The sequence below is a fragment of the Hemitrygon akajei genome, chromosome 14, assembly GCF_048418815.1.
Source record: "Hemitrygon akajei chromosome 14, sHemAka1.3, whole genome shotgun sequence".
Lineage (NCBI taxonomy): Eukaryota > Metazoa > Chordata > Chondrichthyes > Myliobatiformes > Dasyatidae > Hemitrygon > Hemitrygon akajei.
Genome location: NC_133137.1, coordinates 56,260,357 through 56,283,828, shown reverse-complemented (window position 1 = coordinate 56,283,828; position 23,472 = coordinate 56,260,357). Strand labels below are relative to the sequence as shown.

Below are 23,472 nucleotides of genomic sequence, written 5' to 3'. Positions count from 1 at the left end.
TCAGGGACACTGGAAGTATCCCTGATTTCCCACATGCTGCAGGATGAACAAACCACAAGGCCGATCTAATCTGCCATGACCTACCCAATACTTGCCTCAACTTTTGAAACTTTCTCCTTTTAAAGGAACTTACCCGGCCTTACCTCACTTGGAGTGAAGCTCATCTTCCGCCTCTGCTCGCCGAAGCCTCTCGAGACAAAGCCTTCCTACTCTGTCTCCCACTACTCCGTCGCCCGCTCCATCTAACTGTTCTCTTTAAATACTCACGCTGCTTCACGTTCCGACTTACACACGCTTGCACAGTCGTGCTCCCGTTAAGCTGCCAAAGAAAAGGCCTTCTAAAAATCCAAGTACACAACATCAACTGATTCTCCTTTATCTATCCTCCTTGTTAATTCTTCAAAGAATTCGAACAGATTTGTCAGGCAAGATTTTCTCTTGAGGAAACCATGCTGACTATGGTCTATTTTACCATGTGCCTTCCAAGAACCCTGAGACCTCATCCTTAACAATCGACTCCAACATCTTCCCAACCACTGAGGTCAGACTAACTGGCCTGTAGTTTCCTTTCTTCTGTCTCTCTCTCTTCTTGAAGAGTGGAGTGACACTTGCAATTTTCCCAGTCTTGTGGAACCAATCCAGAATCTAGTGATTTTTGAAAGATCATTACTAATGCCACCACAATCTCTATAGTCACCTCCTTCAGAACCCTGGGGTGTACACCATCTGGTTCAGGTGACTTATCTACCTTCAGACCTTCCACTTTCCCCAAGAACCTTCTCTCTAGTAATAGTAACTTTACACACTTCCTGACGCTAGACACCTGGAACTTCCACTATACTGCTAGTGTCTTCCACAGTGAGGATTGATGTAAAATACTTATTCAGTTTAACCGCCATTTCATTGTCCCCCATTACCACCTCTTCAGCATTGTTTACCAGTAGTCTGATTTTCACTTTCACTTCTCTTTTATGTTTTATGTATATGAAGAGACTTTTGGTATCCTCTTTAATGTTATTGGCTGGCTTACTTTCATATTTCACACCTTAAGGAGCAATATTTTTAGCAGCAGGTAGGATCTGCTACCTCAAAATGTTAGGAAGCTAATAGATAAATGTCTCAGGAGATTTGATGTTTCTGAATTGACAATGGGAGAAAAAAGTCTCTTATACAAAAAATAGGAATGGGAAATAAGGACTAGGGGCCTCAATTGTACAAGTCTACTTAAATTAGCAGTCAGATTTGCAGGGAAGGAATGGGAAAGAGACTGGATTGCCTAATATATTGGGAACACCTGTGTCCACTTCCATCTATGGATGCCCAGTGTGCACTTGAATCTATTCTGCTTTATGTTCAGAGTTACAACAATGTTCAAAGTATATTGAATATCTAACTATGTACTTTGTATTGAACCTTGAGATTGGTCTCCTTACAGGCAGTCTCAAAACAAAGAAACACAATAGAACCCAGTAAAAAAAGATCACCAAATACTCAATGTGCAAAAAATACAAATCCTGCAAGCAATAATCAAATAACACTCAGAACTGAAGTTCACGAAAGTGAGTCCACAGCCACGTACCCGATTTCCCTTTGTAACGGCTATTGATAAGTTCAACCATATCTTCAATGCATGCTTCAAAACTTGATGGTTTCTGTCGAACCTGTGAAATGTAAAAGCAATCAAAAGTTGTACACAGTATGGAGGATTCAAGCCAGTCAGAATTGCTTTATCTGACAAAACAACCTGGAGTACTTCACACTTTCTCAGTGACACAGAGAGTGATTGCCTCATGACAACATATTCCTCCTGAGCACAATTCCCTCTACCACTCCATAAACCTAAACAGAACAAAGTTCTCAACTATCAATACTCCAACTTGAATTATCTTGTTTTCAAGCTTACTGACCTACACTGAGTCCCAATTTAAGAAAAACTTTTTTTAAATGCACATCTTTTTATTTCAAATTCTTCAGAGGAGGATTAAATGATTGTTACTGCAGATCCAATGCAGCATAAAAAAATACACAGTAAGCATAAAGAACACAATTTAAAAAAACACAATAAACACACAAGATTGGCTTATATACATAGACTGATTGTAGGTACACAAAGAGACACTAGGAACAGGAATACATGTACATAAGATAACTCTGATAGGAAATGATCAAGTAGTAGTGGTGAGGAGTGTAGTGGGTTGATTGGTGGAGGTGTTGATCAGCCTGATGGCTTGGGGAAAGTTACTGTTTTTGAGTCTGATGGTCCTGGAGTGGACGTTGCTTAGCCTCTTACCTGATGAGAGTGCGTCAACAGTTCATGAGAAGGGTGAGTAGAAACCTTCATGATATTGCTGGTCATTGTTGCAACATGTTTGATAGACTCACTACTAAACGACTAAGTAAATAGCAGGTGATTTTCTCATCAATTCCTGATGGGCAGATTACAAACCAGTTATTCACTGAAAGTTAAGAAACAAAACAGGAGAAACAGTGCTCCACCTTACAAATAGGCTGGTGAACCATAGGTTAGTAGTAGGAAAATTATTGCAAGCTATTCTAAGGGACAGGATAGATAAAGTACTTGGATAAACAGGGCCCGATTAGGGATAGTCGACACAGCTTTGTGAGTGGTAGGTTGTGTGTAACCAATAGAGGCCAAATTTGAAGTATTGTGTGCAGCTCATGTCACCTACCTGTGGAAAAGATATCCTTAAGATTGAAAGAATGCAGAAAAAATTTACAAAAATGCTGCCAGAACTTGAAGACCTGAGTTTTAGGGAAAGGTTGAATAGGTTAGGACATTATTCCCTGGAGTGTGAGAGAATGTGGGGAGATTTGATAGAGGTATCCAAAATTATAAGGGAGATAGATACGGCAAATGCAAACAAGCTTTTTCCACTGAGGTTGGGTGAGACTAGATCTAAAGGTAAGACATGTAAGTAGAACTTCTTCACACGAGTGTGGGATGAGCTGCCAGCGGGAATGGTGGATGAGGATTCAGTTGTAACATTTGAGAGAAGTTGAAATAAGTACATCGGACGGAAGAGGTATGGAGGGCTGTGATCTAGGTGTGGATCATTGCAACTAGGCAGAAATACGGCTTAGCACAGACTAAGCAGGCTGAAGGGCCTGCTTCTGTGTTGTAGTGCTCTATGACGCTAAATGAGCAGTCGTCTATTCTGTCAGGCATTACCTGCCCTAACCCTCGCTTAATCTGCATTCCACGATAGCCCAGGGACTCACAGAATCAGAGTAGAACTAAGTCAATCTCGATCCCAAGGGACTAGCTAAGAAGCTGAAAACTCAATTCTCCAATCCTAAAAGAATAATGAGTGTTGCCATGTCAAATGTGAGTAAATCTGATGTAGTGTGGAAGATCAAGTATAAGCAACAAATATTAGAGACAATCTGCAGAGGGTTTAATACTTGGATGCATTTGAGATACCTCGTAGAACAGATTGGGCCTGTTGAAGGAAGATGTAAATGTGAGGCCCCTGGGCACACAGAGGATTTTCTTCACGTCCTCCAGGATTTCGCCTGTTGCAGTTGCCGTCAGCCCGATCAATGGTACAGTTGGGAACTGGCGTTTCAGGATACCAAGGCTTTTATAGTCTGGAGAAAAGTAAAAGTTTATAGAACCATGTCTCCTCACCTTTAGTTACTTCTGAAAACACGTTACAGCAACATAGGGCTTAGTTTAGTTATTTGTTTAAAGTACTTGCCTTCAAAATACACTTTGTGGCCATTTTAATAGGTCCCTTCAGTACCTAATAAAGTGGCCATTGAGTGGATTTTCAATATCTTCTGCTGCTGCAGACTACCCACTTCAAGGTTTGACGTGTTTTGCATTCCAAGATGCTCTTCTGCACAGCACTGTTGTTACATGTGGTTATTTCAGTAACTGTCACCTTCCTGTCAGCTTGAACCAGTCTAGCCATTCTCCTCTGACCTCTCATTAACAAGATGTTTTTGCCCACAGAACTGCCACTCAATGGATTTTTTTCACATCATTCTTTGTATATTCTAGAGAATGATATATATGAAAATCCCAGGAGATCAGCAGATTCTGAGATACGCAAACAACCCAGCCTGGTACCAACAATCATTCCATGGGCAAAGTCACTCAGATCACATTTCTTCCCCATTCTGATGTTTGGTCTAAAGAACAACTGAACCTCGAGACCATGTCTGCATACTTTTATGCACTGAGTTGCTGCCACATGATTGGCTGATTAGATATTTGCATTAGTGAGGTGTACAGGTGTACCTAACAAAGTGGCCACAGAGTGTAAAGTTAGTTAATAGAATTCAAAAAGAATAGTTTCAAATCTACCTGGGAGCTCGATCAAAAATGGCAGCACAATGATTCATTGCATCATTTCACATACCTTTTAAAGCTGGTCATTATACATGTTAATCTACTTACAAGATGGTGCAAGTAGATACCTCAAGTTCATCGAAGTGTAGCCCTGACAACAACGCAGTTCCTTATTAAAATCTAATTCCCAAGGATTTTAATCACTGTAAATGTCCCTGCTAACCTCTTGCCAGCAATCCTTTTGTCTGCTTCTGAATCTGGCAAGGATGGTTATTTACAGAATCTTGATTGCTATGACCCAAAGAGGCTAATCTCTCTAATTACCCCTCCTTTTCTGTCGTTTTCTTCATGTTTGTGGTGGCCTTGAAGAGGAAATTTAACTTGTTCATTGGTACCCAAGACACTGAAGGAACATTCTATTTATTAAGTTTTGCTGGTGCCATTTTACTTTTACCCTCTTAGTAAGCTTGGACCACCCTAAATTGAATGTGGAAACTCCACACAGACCACAGAGGACAGGACTGAACTCGGGTCACTGGAGCTGTGAGTGATCAGCTGGACTAGTTGTGCCAGTATGCTGTCCAAACATAGAGATGCATCACTACGACAAGCCTTCTAGGAGAACAACTGTAACCAACATCTATCTCTCTTAAAGTCTGGATTAATTTTCTTATTCCTGCTGTTGGCTAAACTGAAATAATCCATCAACAGGCACACAATCCAGGACTTATTTTACACTGCTTGATCAGATCAATGCTCCTTACCTGGTCTGAAATCATGACCCCACTGACTACAGCAATGAACTTCATCCACAGCAATACGTGTCAGGCAACCTGCTTGATAAGACTTCTCCAGCTTGGACATGAAGACTTTACTTTTAGCGATCTTCTCTGGGGTCACATACAGGAGCTTCAGCTTGGAGGACTTGTTGAGCATCTCATCATGGACCCACTTTACATGTTCCTGTCAAAAAGAGCGTTAACAAAAATACTGTTGAGCTAAATATCACCAGGATTGGGTAGAGTACTCACTTACAAAATATGGAAGTCGAGCAAGACAAATCCTCAACCGCAGTTGGAAATTCATCTTTATGATACTCAAACATCATAGGCACATAAATATGCAGAGAAGGGGGATATAGTCAATGCACAGGGAAGAAGGATTAGATTTAAATGGAGTCATTGGTTTTGTTGTAGAGCACAACATCATGGGTTGAAAGGTCTAGTACTCTACCGTTCTATGTTCTCTCGCTTCAGATCACAGCCTTGAAATGGCTTATGTACATTTTAGTAATTTTAACACAATGGCACAGGTCACCGTAACACTGACCCATAAGATTGCAATCTTCAGTTGTGAGGTTCACAGAACAGAACCGTGGCTCTGCACAGCGTCAGTTCCACAGTTGTGCAACTGATCTATTGCCAGTTCTTCCAGCTGCCAGCATTCAGCATCTTACAAGAGATTGTGGATGAGATTATTTTTAAAACAAAGAGATTTATTTGTTAAATACAGTACCTGCCACATAGAGTGCTTCTACTACAAGAGTGGATGCTATAACTAATGGGAAGGGGTGGGATAGGCGAGAACTCGCAACAGCAGTTCAGAAGGATTGGGACGGGCTAGCTTAGAGCAGAACCCAGGACATAGATCCTTCATAGCTACAGCTATGCATGCCTGCAGAAGGTTGCTTGGGATGGCTCTGTTAAAACTCATTATTCACTATGGTTTCCTTCAAGTAGCCTGATAGTTTGGAAAGGTCTTTTAAGTCAGTTCACCTTATTAATATGTCCAAAATCAAACAATTATTGTATTTATGTACAGCATCAACAGATACTGACAAATCAATACAAATACCGATGGATAGAAAATGCTTAGGGGGATACGAGTCAAACACGGGTAAATAGGCTGGATATGGACAAGTTGGGGCATCAAGCCTGTTTCCATGCTGTGTAAGTCTACGACATGGCTTTGAAGTGCAAGGATATACACTGCACTACCTCTGTATCATGAGTGGCTGCATATCTAAATGCTTCAGACTAGGTTTAAGATCACAGTTAATGATAAATGGAAAGGCCCCTCTGAATGGACTAAACAATATTAACCATGTCAAACAAAACAATACTAACATCAGAAGTATGCTACAAGTTGTTTGTTCACAATGCCCTTGATTTTTAATAGCTGTAAAAAAATAAATTACAAAATTGGAAGAAAAGCGGTGGATTGCCGAGTGTTTCAGTTAACCAATACCAATCAACCATTCTCTCAGTATGAACCAATGCACTGGACATTTGTTGCACTCACATCTTCTGAGAGGTTATGCTTGGGAAATTACTGCTATCCACTGCCTCAAATACTTCAAACAGAAAATACCAGAAATAGGTAGTAGGAGACCGTTCAGCAGAACTGTCATCCAAACTTAGTTTTGACCAAAGGTGTTTAATGTGAAATATTAACTCATTTCCTCTCTCTACAGATGCCACCTTAATCTGCTAAGAGCTTCCAGCCTTTTCTACCCTTGTTTCTGACTTCTAGCATCTGCAGTGTTTTTAATTTAATCTTAACTCTCAAAGGGGTATCTGGGAACACTATGAAAAGGGCAAGGGCCATCCATTTCCTAAATTAACCAGATGATTAAGGATCTGAAAAATCATAGTGCAAAGTCTGAATCAAAAAATTTGAATATTAAATGCAACTTCAATTCAAATACAGAAATGTTAAAAATAAATAAATAAATTATAGAGGGAGAAATTAAGTAGAATAAAAAGGAATTTTAAGATCTTGTTTTATTTTCATCACTAACTAAAACATCACTAATAAGATGTGTAAAAGTTAATTTTCAGTACCAGAAAAGTTAATTTGCAATAATTCAGGCATATTGGAACGGTCACAACCTAACACTTGCTGTGGAGTTTAGTGTATACCCTGACACTAGAATTTCTCCTTATTCTGTGCACTTCAACACAGTGCAAGTTGGAGGGGTACTAGAAGACCAGAATTAGTGATGAGTAGAGCCTCACACAGCAAACTCCAGATCGATGTATTTAAATATACATGTAAACTCACTAGAAGTTGCTGACATCATGGTTCTTTCCATTCTATTACTTCTGGTGTCCATAAGACCTTGTGTGTCAATTGAACTACTGTCTTTATTCTACATTGGCACTATAACCACCGTTCTTAAAAAAAAAACTCCTTCCTGGACTGTGATGCATCTTCAGATCCTTAAGCTGAATATCTGAAGATGTTAAACAAATGCAGACCTTTCTTACCTTTGTGCTGCTGGAATTCACCATGGTGGATGGGATGTTCAATTGTTCAAGAACCATTAATTGATCTTCCATCAATGAGATCAGTGGACAGATTACCAAAGTGAATCCTAATCAAACAAATAAGCCATTATTTCCCTCCGGCCAACTTTTAATATACTGTAGTTCCTGAGCATTTCTTAATCAACATTACACTGGGCCAGATCGTGCTAAATCTGATCACCACTCACACTCCCCACCAGCCTGCCCTCAGCCAGCTGGAGTGCAGAAGACTTATCTCACTGACCTCTGAACTCTGAGGCCAGGCAACAAGAGCTCAACTGCAACCAAGTATAAAAGGGCAAAGTGCTAAATGCTCAAGCCTTAGCTTAAAGGCTCTGTCAGAAGTCAAAACCTGGGAGTGGAGCTTCAGTCTCTGAAATAATTAATATTCAAAAAGTATGACAAGTTTAACATTTAACATGATTTTTTGAAATTATATTCAAAAATTAAAAATAATTAAATACATTAAAATAAATAAAACTATTAAAAAAAAACAACCTTAAAATTGCCAAAAATTAATAGAAGGCTCACCAACTAAAGGCCAGCAGTTTCACCAAGTCTATCTCACCAAGGTTTGTTCAATTAATGTGGCTAGCTTCAGAGTATACTTGGATAGTTGATATGTGAAACATGCACCTCAGTTCTGCTGTATAATTGTGTCAATGAAAAGAAACAAATGAGGAACCACCGCAAAAACAAATTTAGTTGTAAATCAGGTGTTACTCAGAAAGAGTGCTGGAAGTCTCATTACTGAAAAGATTAAAATCTCCACACATTTATTTTAACAGTTAAACCTATTAAATTGATATGATTTTTCTGGCTGTGGAGTAAACTTTGCTCAGCGGAATTACTTTAGCTATTGAATTTGAGGATCACGTGTTCAAAGCTTTACTTCAGGGACTTGGCTGATATTTTTCGTTTCATACTCAGGGCTGCACTGGTAGAAGTGCCTGTTGTAGAACGGGACATTACATAGAGGATTTTCATATATGACAACTGTAGATAAAATATCCCATACCGCTACACAAGGAATTTAGGAGCATTCTGCCAGCATCTTGGCTAATGTGCATCCCTCAAAAATGGATTATCTTGGGTTTCTGCAAGGATCCTACCACAAAGCACATCTTTCCCTCGCCTATTCTCCCCTTTCTGCAGGGATTGCTCTCCTGGCACTTATCCCAGTAAGCAGGAAAATGCCTCACATGTCCCTTCACTTCCTCCCTCACCAGCAAACAATCTTTCCTGCTGAGGCAGCACTTCACCTTCAGATCTATCGTGCTTATCTACTGCAATCAGTGCAGACTTTTCTACATCAGAAAGACCCAACGTTGATCAGGGGACCGCTTCATCGACCACCCTCATCGATCCACCACACAGGTGTGATTTCCCAGTGGCCATCCATTTTAATTCTACTTTCTATTCTCATTCCAACATGTTGATCCATGACCTCATCTACTGCCACAATGAGGCCACTCTCAGGTTGGAGGAGCAACATCTCATATTCCACCTGGGCAGCCTCCAATGTGATGCAATGTGATACTTCTGGTAATTTCTCCTCCCTTTCCTCTCCTCTTGTTTTCCATCCCCATACTGGCACCCCTCTTACCCATTCTCTTCTCCTCACACCCCAATCCTCCCTCCCTCCCTTTCTCCTCATGGTCCACTCTCCTCTCCTATCAGATTGCTTCTTCTGTAGCCCTTTCCACCTATCACCTCCCTGCTGCACACTTCATTTCCCCTTCCCACCCACCCACCTTCAGTTTCACCTGGCTTCAACTATCACCTGCTCCTCTCACCTTCTTATTCTGGCTTCTTCTCCCTTGCTTTCCAATCCTAATGAAGGGTTTTGGCCTGAAATGTCGCCTCTTTATCCCTTTCCATAGATGCTGCCTGACCTGCTGGGTTCCTTCAAGTGTATGTGTTACTCTGGATTTCCAGCATACGCAAAATCTTTTGTGTTTATTATCTGGGGTTTTATGAACTCCAACTATAAGCAAGCTGGCTGCCATTTTTGTCTGCATAACTGTGGCGGAACCTCAAAAATAATTCATCGTATCTGAAGAGTTCAGAAACATCCTGAGGATTTGAAAAGGTGCCACAGAAAGTCTTTGTCACATTTTCAGGTTAGTTCCCCCAATGTGTGCAGTAACTATCAGCTTGAGATGAACATATTGAAGGATAGTGAAAGTAGAGAGAAAAAAAATAAGTGACACATCTCAAAATAACCAAAAACTCAAAACCAAAACCAAAACTCAAAATAATTTACAACATAGGCACTTCCCATTTTGGTTTGCAGCATAAGTTACGGCGTTGTGGAAAGAACCACTGCCTCCAAGTTCAATTGCCCCATGTTGGTTTCTCAAAGGCAGAGATGATCCAACATCTCTGGAAGCTAGAAGCATTTCCATCAGGATCCACACGTATCATGATTTAACCCTTTTTTTTTGGGAGAGGAACACACTAATTCTGGATCTTTTTCTTGAGAGGATCTGATTTGACACTGGCACTACACAAAATGATGTTTTTCCTGCAGCCAAAACAAAAGGAGAAATGCAATTTCTCAGCAAAGGCAGTAAATGACAGTATATACATACCAGGGGAGCAGACAGCTGGCAGCTCATAGCACAAGCTCTTCCCACCACCAGTAGGCATTATCAGGAACAGATCTTTCCCTGCCATGGTGACATTGATGGCCTGAAGCTGCAGAGGTCGGAACGACTGTAGCTTGAACACATTCTTCAATACCTCATCAACTTTCTGAGACCATGGAAAATCTAGCCGGGGATACAATAGTAGGTGGGTACGTTATCCAAATGAACTACCTGTCCACTCATGATATAGTGCAAAAATTGTGAAGGCTTTGATGAGACCAACCCAGACACAGTAATACTCTGATATACTGCTTTCCAATTGATTGGAAACTATGACAGTTCTGGAATTAATCAGCAGGTAATGCTTCCCACCTTCCTTTTAAACTTGCCAGCACTGATTTCCATGCTTCCTTTAACACACACTTGGACCATCTTTCCTGTGCTTCCATTAAACAAACTGATACCCCATTTTTTAGTTCTCTCTTTCAGTACACAGGGGCCACCTTTCCTGTACTCCCTTTACGTATACCAGTGCCCAGTTTCCAGTACACCCTTTAAACACACTGAGGCCTGCTCTTTTTACACAGAACATTGCAGCACATTACAGACTCTTTGGCCCATGATATTGTACCAATCATTTAATCTAAGATGAAGCTAACCTTCCCTCCAAAAAAACCCTCTATTTTTTTCTATCATCCATATGCCCATGTAAGTTTCTTAAAAGCCCCCTAGTGTATCTGCCTCTATGCCTGGCAGGGCATTCCACACACCCATCACTCACTGTGTAATGAGCTTCCTTTAAACAGGTTGGGGCTGCTGTTTCCCAAGCTCTCTTTAAAAACCTTGCAGGCACCTTCAAATTTACATCTTTTAACATGCACTTTATTTGCCCTACTGAGGTGGATTCGCTCAGTGTTTTTGCCCCAATCCCACTTCATCAGCTTCTCAAATGCCTTTCGAGTTCTCACTGTTCCAAATTTCATGGTCTCCGAAAGTTAAGAAACCATGTTTTGAATTCCCAACTCATTGAATGAAGACTATGGGGGCTCTACTACCGAGTCTTGAGAAATGCCACCATCCACCTTTCCCTAGCTGAGAAAAGGCTACTTCTCACAATATTTGTTAAATACATTGTTAGCCAATTTTGTACCACGTTTCCACTACTCCTTTTATCCAATGTTGCAAATATCTAACTAAAAAGCAAAAATCTGATAAATGGCTGATTTATTTATCAGCCATAATAAATGGCTGATTTATTATCCCTCTTAACCCTATCCACCTGCCTTCTCCCCCGAACCTCTGACACCCTTCTTTAATAACAACCTACCAGTCTCTGCTTTCAATATACCCAATGACGCCCTCCATAGCTGTCGGTGGCAATGAGTTGCAGGTTCACCAACCTTTGGCAAAAGAATTTGCTCCTCATCTCTGTTCTAAAGCAATATCCATGGAGAAAGAAATAGGCTAATGATTGATGTCAAGGGGAATACCATCAAAAAGTGTATTGCGCTGATCAGTCGTTGATGTACAACATTAACTCTTTCTTCTCTGCAGATCTGCCTAATCTGCTGACTATTCCCACTGTTTTATTTCATTATTGCCATCAACTAAGGCTATATAAGGCTATATCCACACTAGACCGGATAATTTTGAAAACGCTGGTTTCGCGTAAAAACGATAGGCGTCCACACTATGCGTTTTTAAAAGTATTTCTGTCTACATTGAAACGGAGATTTTGGCGAATCTCCTCCTACTGCGCATGTGCAGGACACCTCTACCGAAAACAAGCAACCTGTTTGGTGTCAAATCTCGGTGTGAAATTGTGCATTTGTGTAGTTACAGACTAGAAAAACTTAAAACGATGGACAGCTGCTGGCTCTCGCGCAGGAGAACTTAAAAGTTTTTAAAAAAACAAATACTGGAGCGTACGGAGGCAACCGACAGGGAGTTCACGGACAGATTGACCCGGCTGACGATGAACATTGAAAAACTGACTAACTCTGTTGCATTAATAAAGCCCCTTGTTAAATGTATAAAACATGTCTGCATCAGTGTTATCTTGTATTTCCATACAATGTTACAGTAGGCTGTTACACATCTATTGTCAGAGAAGTACTTGCATAAATAGGTAAACCACCTTCATACGAGCAAGGACAGAAAGCAGGGCAAAGTGAGTATACTTATTTATTCAGTAAGTTATGAGTCAAAGTATTTGGTGAGTACATTTCTAACTCTTCTGGCTTCAGTCTCGTTGTTGTCTGTTCTGAAATTGTTAGGTTGCGTTCAAGAAAACAATGAAATAGCACACTGCCGTCTGCCAGTGTTTGTAAAAACGAAGAGAAAAAGCTTCGGTTACAGATTTATCCAGTGTAGTGTGGATGTAGCCCAAAATGATATTTGAAAATCCAGGTGTACAACTTCAATTGCTCTCATTAACATCACAACTAATTGGAAGGGAGGGTGGGGAATATCCCTTGGACCATTGCAAGCCACCACATTAGTGCAAAGACTCTGCTAACATTCAGAAGAAAGTGGGCCAGATCCCATTTCACCATACCTTTCTTGTCCCAGTCCTCAGCAGATGCCTCTGGTGCAGTGCTGGATCCCGCCTCATGATCCCCCCTCAGTTTCTTTAGTTTTTTGTTTAGTCGCTGCTTCCTCTCCTGCAGGGCCTGCTGCTTTTCCAGTAGCTCTTGTATCTGGACCTCCAAGGCCTTCATCTCACTGTCAATCAACATCAGTTCCTCCTGCAAATCTACACATAGAGCAACTTTCAAACAAAAATAGTCATGTTATTCCATCTTTTGCAATGAAACAGACTACAAAGACACGGGGACATTACTTGGAGACAAGCTGCTGACAGATACTCCCATTCCTACTGGATGCCTAGACTGAGTGGGCAGCCAGAGAGGATGGTGGCACTGGTGGTGAGAATAGTCTTGGAGTTTGAAAAGAATTTGCCATTAGCAGTAGCCCCCTTTATGTGGAAAAAAACCCCAAGAAATTCCAAAGTAGACAGCCTCCAGCACATTGCTGGCTGGGTTGGTTGTTAACACAAATGATGCAATTCACTGTATGTTTGGATGTACATGTGATAAATAAATCTGAGTCTAACAATGGAACATGCGCAGTACACAAAATTTTGTTGTATTGTTTTGGGCAAAGACAACAGTTTGTTTGAATATCATGAGATAATGGGAGTACAGTATGATTGACTCATTTTTATTTTATCACTGACTCCATGTGAGACAAGAGACTTCAGAATTGGAGTTTAACAAATTCTAAGGGGAATAAGAATGTCTTCTCCTCCACTTCAATTAAACAGTATCAAAAAGGAAACAAAGATGTTTCTTCCGTCTAATTACATCAACGATTAGTTGTAAGCACAAGGCTGCATTTTAGACATATGTTTGTGGTACTCAAATGACATTCCTGGAATTTGAGAGAGTTCCATGAGGAGTTGGGCATTTAAAGCATGAGGGTTCTACTGTTTTTACCTCCAGAACACAGGTCTGATATCATCTTGTACTATTCAGACTGGAGTCTCTGCATTGGCTACAAATGGAACATTAACCAGCCCTATGGTCCAAGATCCAATCCTCAAAAGAAGGGAATGGGATTGTGGAGATGGAACAAGGGTGCTACAACCAATCACCTACGCGGAATTTCATACCAAAGATTGAAACACAAAGGTTGATTGGAACTCCAGAAGTCAAACCCAATGGCCAAACCCTGAAGACTAGAGGCCCACAGAGGCCTGTCCTGGGGTTGGAGACAGTGTGTGGGTGGGCAGGAGGGAGAAAAAGGGCAGGTTTTGCTGTTGTTTTGTTGCCTGCTGTGCTCTGTGTTGTTCTGCCAAGCAAACTATGTAGCCGCCAGAACGTGTGGCCACACTTGTGGGCTGCGCAGCCACAAGTTGTTGTTAACACAAACAACACATTTCACTGTAAGTTTCAATGTATGTGTGATAAATAAATGAATCTGAATCTTTCTAGCCACAGTCATGGGAGCCTGAGGTTTGTCATAAAAGTTCTCCTAATAACCAGGGAGATTAACCACTGGTGACTACAATAAGGAGAGGTGGCACAGTATACTAGTGTTACACCATCAGTTGTAATGAAACCAGAAAATAATTGCTTGAGGTAGACTTCAGATGCTGCCATTTGGCTCCTGCTGGCAGCTCAGTCCTGACCTCTGTTCAGTGTGGAATGTGCACACTCGCCAAGCGACCATATGGGTTTCCTCCCAAAGTCATGCAGATCACACAGTTACTTGGCCTCTTTACAATTGCTCCAAGTGTGTGGGTGAATGGTATAATCTGGGGAGAGTCGATGGGAACAGAGGCTGAATAAAATGGGGCTAGTGTAAATGGGTAATTGATTGTTAGCATGGATTTGACGGACCGAACAGTCTCTTCCCACACTCAATGAATTTCAACTCTCAAAGGGTGGGAATTCTCTACCTCATGGTCATTTATTTATGGCTACAGAAGGAAGCCTTTCAGATTAAAGGAGGATCACGGTCACCGGGAATCCGGCAGTAGAATGTCGTTGGGAGCAAAGGTCAGATCAGCAGAATCCCACTGAACATGGAACAGGCTCCGGGAACCACTCGGCTGACTTCTTATGCCCTCATTTCATAATTCTCAATTCACACATTAGTGAGTAGCATAACTCCCCCTAAAATCTAAATAAAACTAGGAAAGCATCCACACCCTAAAGTGCTAACACAGAATCATTAGACAGGTGCAGGAAACGTGCTTCCAAATTTGAGATTAAACCTGAAAGCCAAGAAAGGTGACCTTTTGTCCCAGAAGCTAATGGCGAGAGCGGTCTCATGCACCAAAACCTGAAAGACCACAGAACCTTCAAAACTTTGCTCTCACAATGCCATGCTGTAGAATGCTCGACTCACCTGAAATATCAGCCATCCTTGAAACAGAGTAACAACCACCTTTCAGAGTACTGATATACCTTCAAAGCCTGCAAAACAATATTTTATCACATAAATTTCTGAACAAGGATATACGGCATCTTTAGAATCATTCGATGACATGTCATTTTTAAAAACTCTCTCTGCAGAATATCTCCAAGATTAGTGCCTGCGATGCAGTTTCCAAGCCACTAGGTGGAGATGACAATGATGCTGAATGTTGTAAAGTGAACAAAGTCACAGGACAGACACTGAAGCTAGTGCATACAGAAGTGTTTTATTCAACAATGAGACACTCTTGGAGGGAGAGGCCTGCTCAACCCAATATTAAATGACATTTTATATGCTAAAGATCAAAGGCAGCAGTAGAACAATTCCATAGGTACAACATATCTACAATGCTTCCTTTGAATTGCATATAATTATCATACCTTCTTCGCACCCACACTTCAGACACCCAGAATGAACATTAATCAGAATTATCTGGTTTTCAAATAACTGGTGTCCACAGCTCCAGGAAACCATTGTCTAGGGCTGCATTTTAAAAGTAACCTATAATCCAAGTCTAAAGATAGTTTGCTGAAGTTAATATTTGCAATATACCCCAACTCCAGAATATGCCCTAACACTGTACACAATGCATTATAGATCCCAACTAAGCCCATGGCCAACACAAATAACATGGACTCCATTTCAGTCCATGGAGCTCAAAATCAGGTTTATTATCTCAAAGTCAAAGGCAAAGTAAATTTATTATCAAAGTATGTATATACTCAAGGCCACTTTTTAGGTACAGAAGTGGAACGCAGTCTGGTGTTCTGCTGCTGTAGCCTATCCTCTTCAAGGTTAGACACGTTGTGCATTCAGAGCTGTTCTTCTACACGCCACTGTTGTAATGCATGGTTATTAGAGTTACTGTTGCCTCTCTGAAAGCTTGAACCTGCGTGTTCATTCTCCTCTGACCTCTCGCATTATGAAGGCATTTTCGCTCACAGAACTGCTGCTCAGTGGATGTTTCTTTTTTTTTTTGTTTTGTTTTACGTACCCTTCTCTGTAGATTCTACAGACTGCTGTGTGTGAATATCCCAGAAGAGAAGAAGTTTCTGAGATACCTGAACCACCGAATCTGGCACCAACAATCATACTACGGTCAAATTCACTTAGGTCACACTTCTTCCCCATTCTGATGTTTGATCTGAACTTCGTGGCCATGCTGGCATGCTTTTATGCGCCGAGCTCCTGCCACATGATTGTCACCATATACTGCCCTGAGATTTACCTTCTTGCAGGTACTGACAGGGAAAAACAAAGAAATAATACAGAGTTTATGAAAAACTGTAGATAAACAAAGACTGACAACCAATGCACAGAAGACAAGTTGTACAAATAAATCATCATTCACAGAACAAATAGTTTTTTAAAATCCAGGTGGCCCACAGGAGTGCCATGGAGTTCAGTAGCTGGCTAGTCATGATATTCAAGAATGATTTGTTATGGGGGAATGGAAATCGCCAGAATGCAAAGCAGCTCCGAAATGAGGTGTGTGCCTAATTCCAAGGCAAATTCAGTACAATGTGGATCAGTGTTGGGTTATTCTTTCTGTGTTTTTATTAACAAAAGGATAGATTATGAATGAATTCAATTGACTTTACTTTTCCTTGTAAATGTCTGGAATTAAGGGGAGTTCACAACTACAGATGCGCTGGGCTTTCTGCAGCACTCTCTGCAGAGCCCTGCAAATAAGGGAGATACAGTCCCCATACCAGGCAGTGATGCAGCCAGTCAGGATGCTCTCAATTGTGCCCCTGTAGAAAATTCTTAGAATTTGGGGGCCCATACCAAACTTCCTCAACCGTCTGAGGTGAAAGACACGCAGTTGTGCCTTTTTCACCACACAGCTGGTGTGTACAGACCACGAGGTCCTCGGTGATGTGGATGCCGAGGAAATGGACGCTGTTTACCCTCTCAACCTCAGATCCATTGATGTCAATGCCATCACCATTCCTCCTGTAATCCACAACCAGCTCCTTTGTTTTTGCGACATTGAGGGAGAGGTTGTTTTCTTGACACCTCTGTGTCAGAGAGATGATTTCATCCCTGTAGGCCACCAGTTTATTGTTTGAGACAAGGCCAATCAATGTAGTGTCATCGGTAAATTTAATTAGCAGATTAGAGCTGTGGGTGGCAAGACAGGCATGGGTACACAGGGAGTAAAGGAGGGGACTCAGTACACAGCCCTGAGGTTCTCCTGTATTGAGAGTCAGAGGGGTGAAGATGAGGGAGCCCACTCTTACCACCTGCCAGCGAACTTACAAGAAATCCAGGATCAAGCTACACGGATCAGAGGCAGCATCTCCAACACCATCACACTGAGCACAGGGGCCCCCCAGGGCTGTGTGCTCAGTCCACTGCTGTTCACTCTGCTGACCAATGACTGTGCTGCAACACACAGCTCGAACCACATCATCAAGTTCGCCGATGACACGACCGTGGTGGGTCTCATCAGCAAGAAAGACGAGTCAGCTTACAGAGAGGAGGTGCAGTGGCTAACGGACTGGTGCAGAGCCAACAACCTGTCTCTTAATGTGAACAAAACAAAAGAGATGGTTGTTGACTTCAGGAGGGCACAGAGCGACCACTCCCCGCTGAACATCGACGGCTCCTCAGTAGAGATTGTTAAGAGCACCAAATTTCTTGGTGTTCACCTGGCCGAGAATCTCACCTGGTCCCTCAACACCAGTTCCATAGCAAAGAAAGCCCAGCAGTGTCTCTACTTTCTGCAAAGGCTGAGGAAAGTCCATTTCCCACCCCCCCCCCCACCCCATCCTCATCACATTCTACAGGGGCGGTAGTGAGAGCATCCTGAGCAGCTGCATCACTGCCTGGTTCGGAAATTGCACCATCTCGGATCGCAAGACCCTGCAGCGGACAGTGAGGTCAGCTGAGAAGATCATCGGGGTCTCTCTTCCTGCCATTATGGACATTTACACTACACGCTGCTTCTGCAAAGCAAACAGCATTATGAAGGACCCCATGCACCCCTCATACAAACTCTTCTCCCTCCTGCCATCTGGGAAAAGGCACCATAGCATCCGGGCTCTCACGACCAGACTATGTAATAGTTTCTTCCCTCAAGCTATCAGACTCCTCAATACCCAGAGCCTGAACTGACACCAACTTACTGCCCTATTGTCTTGTTTATTATTTATTGTAATGCCTGCATTGTTTTGTGCACTTTATGAAATCCTGGGTAGGTCTGTAGTCTAGTGTAGTTTTTTTCTGTGTTGTTTTTTTATGTAGGTCAGTTCAGTTTTTGTACTGTTTCATGTAACATCATTGTCCTGAAAAATGTTGTCTCGTTTTTACTGTGTACTGTACCAGCAGTTATGGTTGAAATGACAATAAAAAGTGACTTGACTTGACGAGGCAGGGTCAAGGCCAAGGTCTCAGCCTCCTGTCGAGCCTGGATGGAACTATGGTGTTGAATGCTGTCCAAGAACAGCATTATCACATAAGCATCCTTCTTCTCCAGATGTGTAAGGACGGGATGTAGTGCAGTAGCGATTGCAATGTCTGTCAATCTGTTGTGTCAATAGGCGAATTGCAGGGAGGTCCAGTTTGGATGGCAGCAAGCTGCAGATGCAATCCTTGACCATCCTCTCAAAGTATTTATCCACATTATCTACATTTTTATACATTGGGAAAGGTTTCAGTGAGACTTGTGTTCTAGTACACTAGTTGTTGAAAGCAAGTGCTCAGATGCAGCCCAGTAGCAAGACAAATGGTATGTTGGCCTTCACTGTAATAAGATTCAGTAGGTGAGCAAGGCTGCTTTGCTGCAATATACAGTGTCCCATCCAGAGCATTATGTGTTGTTTTGTCACAGAGGAGTACAAGATTTGTAGGCTGATGCCTGAGATGGCAGAATGGAGAAATACAGAGAGAATTGGGCAGTGATGTCTATAATTCAATGGAATTTAGAGAATGAGAGGCTATCTTTAGGAAACCGATAAGATTCTAATAGGACTTGAAGACTAGGTACAGGAGGTATGTTCAGAACCAGAGATGACAGCTTCAGGATAAAGTGCACGCCATACAGAAGATACCTAGAGAAATTCCTTCATTCCAATGGTGTACTACAAAATGAAGTGGAACTAAGCCATTAAGTTAATTCAAGAAGGATGCAAATACAATTATTAATGCCAAGAGGACCCAGGGGTAAAGACAGAAATAAGTACTGAAACCGATGATTAGCTGTGATTACATTGAATGGTAGAATAGGACTGAAGGACCAAATAATTTCTGATCCTATTTCTTAAAAATTCCAGAACAGCTTTTCATACAGACTGAACCTGCAACAAATTAATAGCAAAATTTTGTATCGTAGAAATCCGCTCAGTATATGACACCTCTGCATTCTCCTGGTTTATATAACATGGATGGTGCAAGAGCAGGAGTGTGGGAAAGGAAGAAGACAAAAAGAAGGAAGAGAGGAAGAAGATGGAGTAGCAGAACCAACATACTACAAATTGATGAACAATGAACTCAACACATTCAGCACACCTGCCAAGTTCTTCCAGCAGTTTGCTTTTTCCACCAGACTCTAGCATCTGTAGTCTCTTACAAGCCAACATACTGCATCCAGAGGAACATGGAATTGGCCACATTAATGCACGGTAGCAATCTTTAATATTTATCAATTTAACATATAGCATGCTTCTAGTTACAAGTGTTGTCAACTTGTTTTGAGCTACTGTCCCGATATTTTGGCTTCCATCTGAATTTAGACTTGTATCCTCATACTAAAGACCTATATTTTATAACATTTGAGAGCCGTTCTGCAGTTGAGTTTACCGAGGAACAAAGAGAAGATGAAATCATTTGGGAAATTTCCATTTAGAAATGTTTAGATCTATCACCAGTTCTAAAACCAAATTTGGCAGGCCTACATTCAGAGTGAAAGCTGCTGCATGAGTCATAGAAAAAGCTACCCAAAAATAAAATTAGACTGAGATCATCTTTTCCTATCCAACATCCTGGCGATTACATGGAATAATAATAGAAATCACATTCTCTATACCAAACACCGTGAAGAAAACTCCTTTATGATACTCAGAATCACCTGTTTCATCCACCATGATTTTACTCAATTAGCAGACATTTTGAAAGACAGAGTGGTAACACAATTTGAAGTGTTATTTTATTTCTGATTTCTGGTATATTGAAAATATGGACAAAACTGCTACAATTGAATAAAAGAGAATAAAACTAAATAATCGAAAAGCTTGCACATTGTAAAATACCATCAGCAAATAATTAAGTTCCAGCAGCTTTTTTTTTCCCCCAACATACATTGCTAACAGGATTGATGTGGTCAATCCTTCTCCACCTTCTCCACCACGTGGTTTCAGTCTATCATCTGTATAGGATAAGAAAGCTGTTCATTTCAGTGCTGCAACAACAGAGGGACTATACTGCAGATATGGTTTAAACCATGATACAGTCTGCCCTCATAAGACTGACAAAAAGATACAATAACCAGGTTAACACATCGTGGACCATGGGCTAGATAAAGAATAAGTTCTTCTCACCATGTCCCATAAAATGCTGCAAGGAATCAGAATCAGAATCAGGTTTATTTGTTAACTTAGCAGCAGCAGTTCAATGCAATACATAATCTAGCAGAGAGAGAAAAAAATAAATAAATAAAATAGAACATAATAACAAATAAACAAGTAAATCAATTACATATATTGAATAGATTATTAAAAAATGTGCAAAAACAGAACAACAGTGAGGTAGTGTCCAAAGATTCCGTGTCCATTTAGAAATCAGATGGCAGAGAAGAAGCTGTTCCTGAATCACTGAGTGTGTGCCTTCAGGCTTCTGTACCTCCTACCTGATGATAACAGTAAGAAAAGGGCACGCCCTGGGTGCTGGAGGTCCTTAATAATAGCCGCTGCCTTTCTGAGACACTGCTCCTTAAAGATGTCCTGGGTACTTTGTAGACTAGTGCCCAAGATGGAGCTGACTAGATTTATAACCTTCTGCAGCTTCTTTCAGTCCTGTGCAGTAGCCCCTCCATACCAAACTGTGATGCAGCCTGTCAGAATGCTCTCCACAGTACAACTATAAAAGTTTTTGAGTGTATTTGTGGCATGCCAAATTGCTCCAAACTCCTAATAAAGTATAGCTGCTGTCTTGCCTTCTTTATGACTACATCAATATGTAGGGACCAGGTTAGATCCTCAGAGATCTTGACACCCAGGAATTGAAGCTGCTTATTCTCTCCACTTCTGATCCCTCTATGAGGATTGGTATGCGTTCCTTTGTCTTACCCTTCCTTAAGTCCACAATCAGTTCTTTCATCTTACTGACATTGAGTGCCAGGTTGTTGCTGTGGCACCATTTCACTATTTGGCATATCTCACTCCTGTACGCTCTCTCGTCACCACCTGAGATTCTACCGACAATAGTTGTATCGTCAGCAAATTTGTAAATGGTATTTGAGATATGCCTAACCACACAGTCATGTGTAAACAGACAGTAGAGCAGTGGGCTAAAAACACAACCCTGAGGTGTGCCAGTGTTGATTGTCAATGAAGAGGATATGTTATCACCGATCTGCACAGACTGTGGTCTTCCGGTTAGAAAGTAGAGGACCCAATTGCAGAGGAAGGTACAGAGGCCCAGGTTCTGCAACTTCTCAATCAGGATTGTGGGAATGATGGTATCAAATGCTGAGCTATAGTCGATGAACAGCCTCCTGACATAGGTGTTTGTGTGTCCAGGTGGTCTAAAGCCATGTGGAGAGTTATTGAGGTTGCATCTGCTAGTGACCTATTGTGGCAATAGGCAAATTGCAATGGGTCCAGGTCCTTGCTGAGGCAGGAGTTCAGTCTAGTCATAACCAACCTCCCAAAGCATTTCAGCACTGTCGATTTGAGTGCTACCGGGCGATAGTCGTTACGGCAGCCCACATTATTCCTTTTTGGCACTGGTATAATTGTTGCCTTTTTGAAGCAAGTGGGAACTTCTGCCCATAGTAGTGAGAGGTTGAAAATGTCCTTGAATACTCCCGCTAGTTGGTTGGCACAGGTTTTCAGAGCCTTACCAGGTACTCCATCAGGACTTTCTGCCTTGCGAGGGTTCACTCTCTTTAAAGACAGTCTAACATCGGCCTCTGAGAAGGAGATCACAGGTCATCAGGTGCAGCAGGGATCCTCACAGCTATAGTTGTGTTCTCCCTTTCAAAGCGTGCATAGAAGGCATTGAGCTCATCTGGTAGTAAAGCATCGCTGCCATTCATACTATCGGGTTTTGCTTTGTAGAAAGTAATGTCTTGCAGTCCCTGCCAGAGTTTCCATGCATCTGATATATTTGTGCACTAAGAAGAGTTGATAATGAGGCCATACTCCTCCACCCCTGCTTTTGAGATTCTGTAGATCTATCCTGATGGTGTATAGTAAGCCCGTTGATCTGAATCACTACATCCGGTATGGAAAGTGTAAGATGCCGTATAAAGCTCCTTCTCAACTACCCTATCAAACTCTCCGGGAAGGAGGTTAAAGTAAGGATTGTTCACTCCATAGATACCATCAAGTACTCATAGGCCAGGAATAGGTTACAAACAAAAATAGAGTAAAGCCCTTCAACACACAAGAGAAATATCACCATTACCATCCCTGAAAATATTCAAATCCATCATCAGCAATGCTGAATTAACATCAGCATTCTCCCAGGCTAACATCCCTGTATCCTAATTACAGCCCTGAACGGAGAATCAATCTGTTCATATGATCAAAAACACATTTCACAAAAGGCCACACTACTTCAACCTCCACGATGGCTAAACTAGGTACAGAAAATTTAAGTACACTCTCAAAGCATCCTTGAGACATTGAAACTCCGCACTGATGCAGGAAAGCCCGATCCATAATATTTTTAAAATGTAGGAGCATTCAGAACAGCGTTGAAAACCTCACCTATTTATCTGAAGCATACACAAGTTGAACACACATAGCAGAGGAAGCATGCCATTTCCTAAATTACTACATGCGCATCACCAAGCTCACTCGTGGCAGAATCTGTAGGTCTTACATTAATAGGTCAATGTACCTAACTGGAATGGTGCAAAAGTCCAATATACTTCGTGCTGAAAGTTTGAAATAAAAAAAGCAAAATACTGCGGGGCAAAAAATATCTATCAACGTTTCCAAAGAATACACTTTCATTAGAACAGGGGAAAGTCAGAAATAAGGCTTGTGGTATGTTGGAGACCAAAGGAGAAAACACATCCGGTAACATTTGATGGTGTTTAAGTGAT

General features: G+C 41.5%; 1 protein-coding gene across 1 annotated transcript in view; it reads right to left on the bottom strand.

The window, feature by feature from the left end:
- recql (RecQ helicase-like) overlaps positions 1-23,472 on the bottom strand; it is a 46,998-nt gene that overhangs the window by 23,032 nt on the left and 494 nt on the right. Inside the window, exons 2-8 of the mRNA XM_073066128.1 lie at positions 15,129-15,196; positions 12,772-12,969; positions 10,218-10,397; positions 7,585-7,691; positions 5,080-5,278; positions 3,443-3,609; positions 1,580-1,661 (exon numbers count right to left, since the gene is read on the bottom strand). Of these exons, the coding sequence (XP_072922229.1) occupies positions 1,580-1,661; positions 3,443-3,609; positions 5,080-5,278; positions 7,585-7,691; positions 10,218-10,397; positions 12,772-12,969; positions 15,129-15,144 (949 nt within the window). The 5' untranslated portion in view covers positions 15,145-15,196. The remainder of the gene's footprint in view (positions 1-1,579; positions 1,662-3,442; positions 3,610-5,079; positions 5,279-7,584; positions 7,692-10,217; positions 10,398-12,771; positions 12,970-15,128; positions 15,197-23,472) is intronic.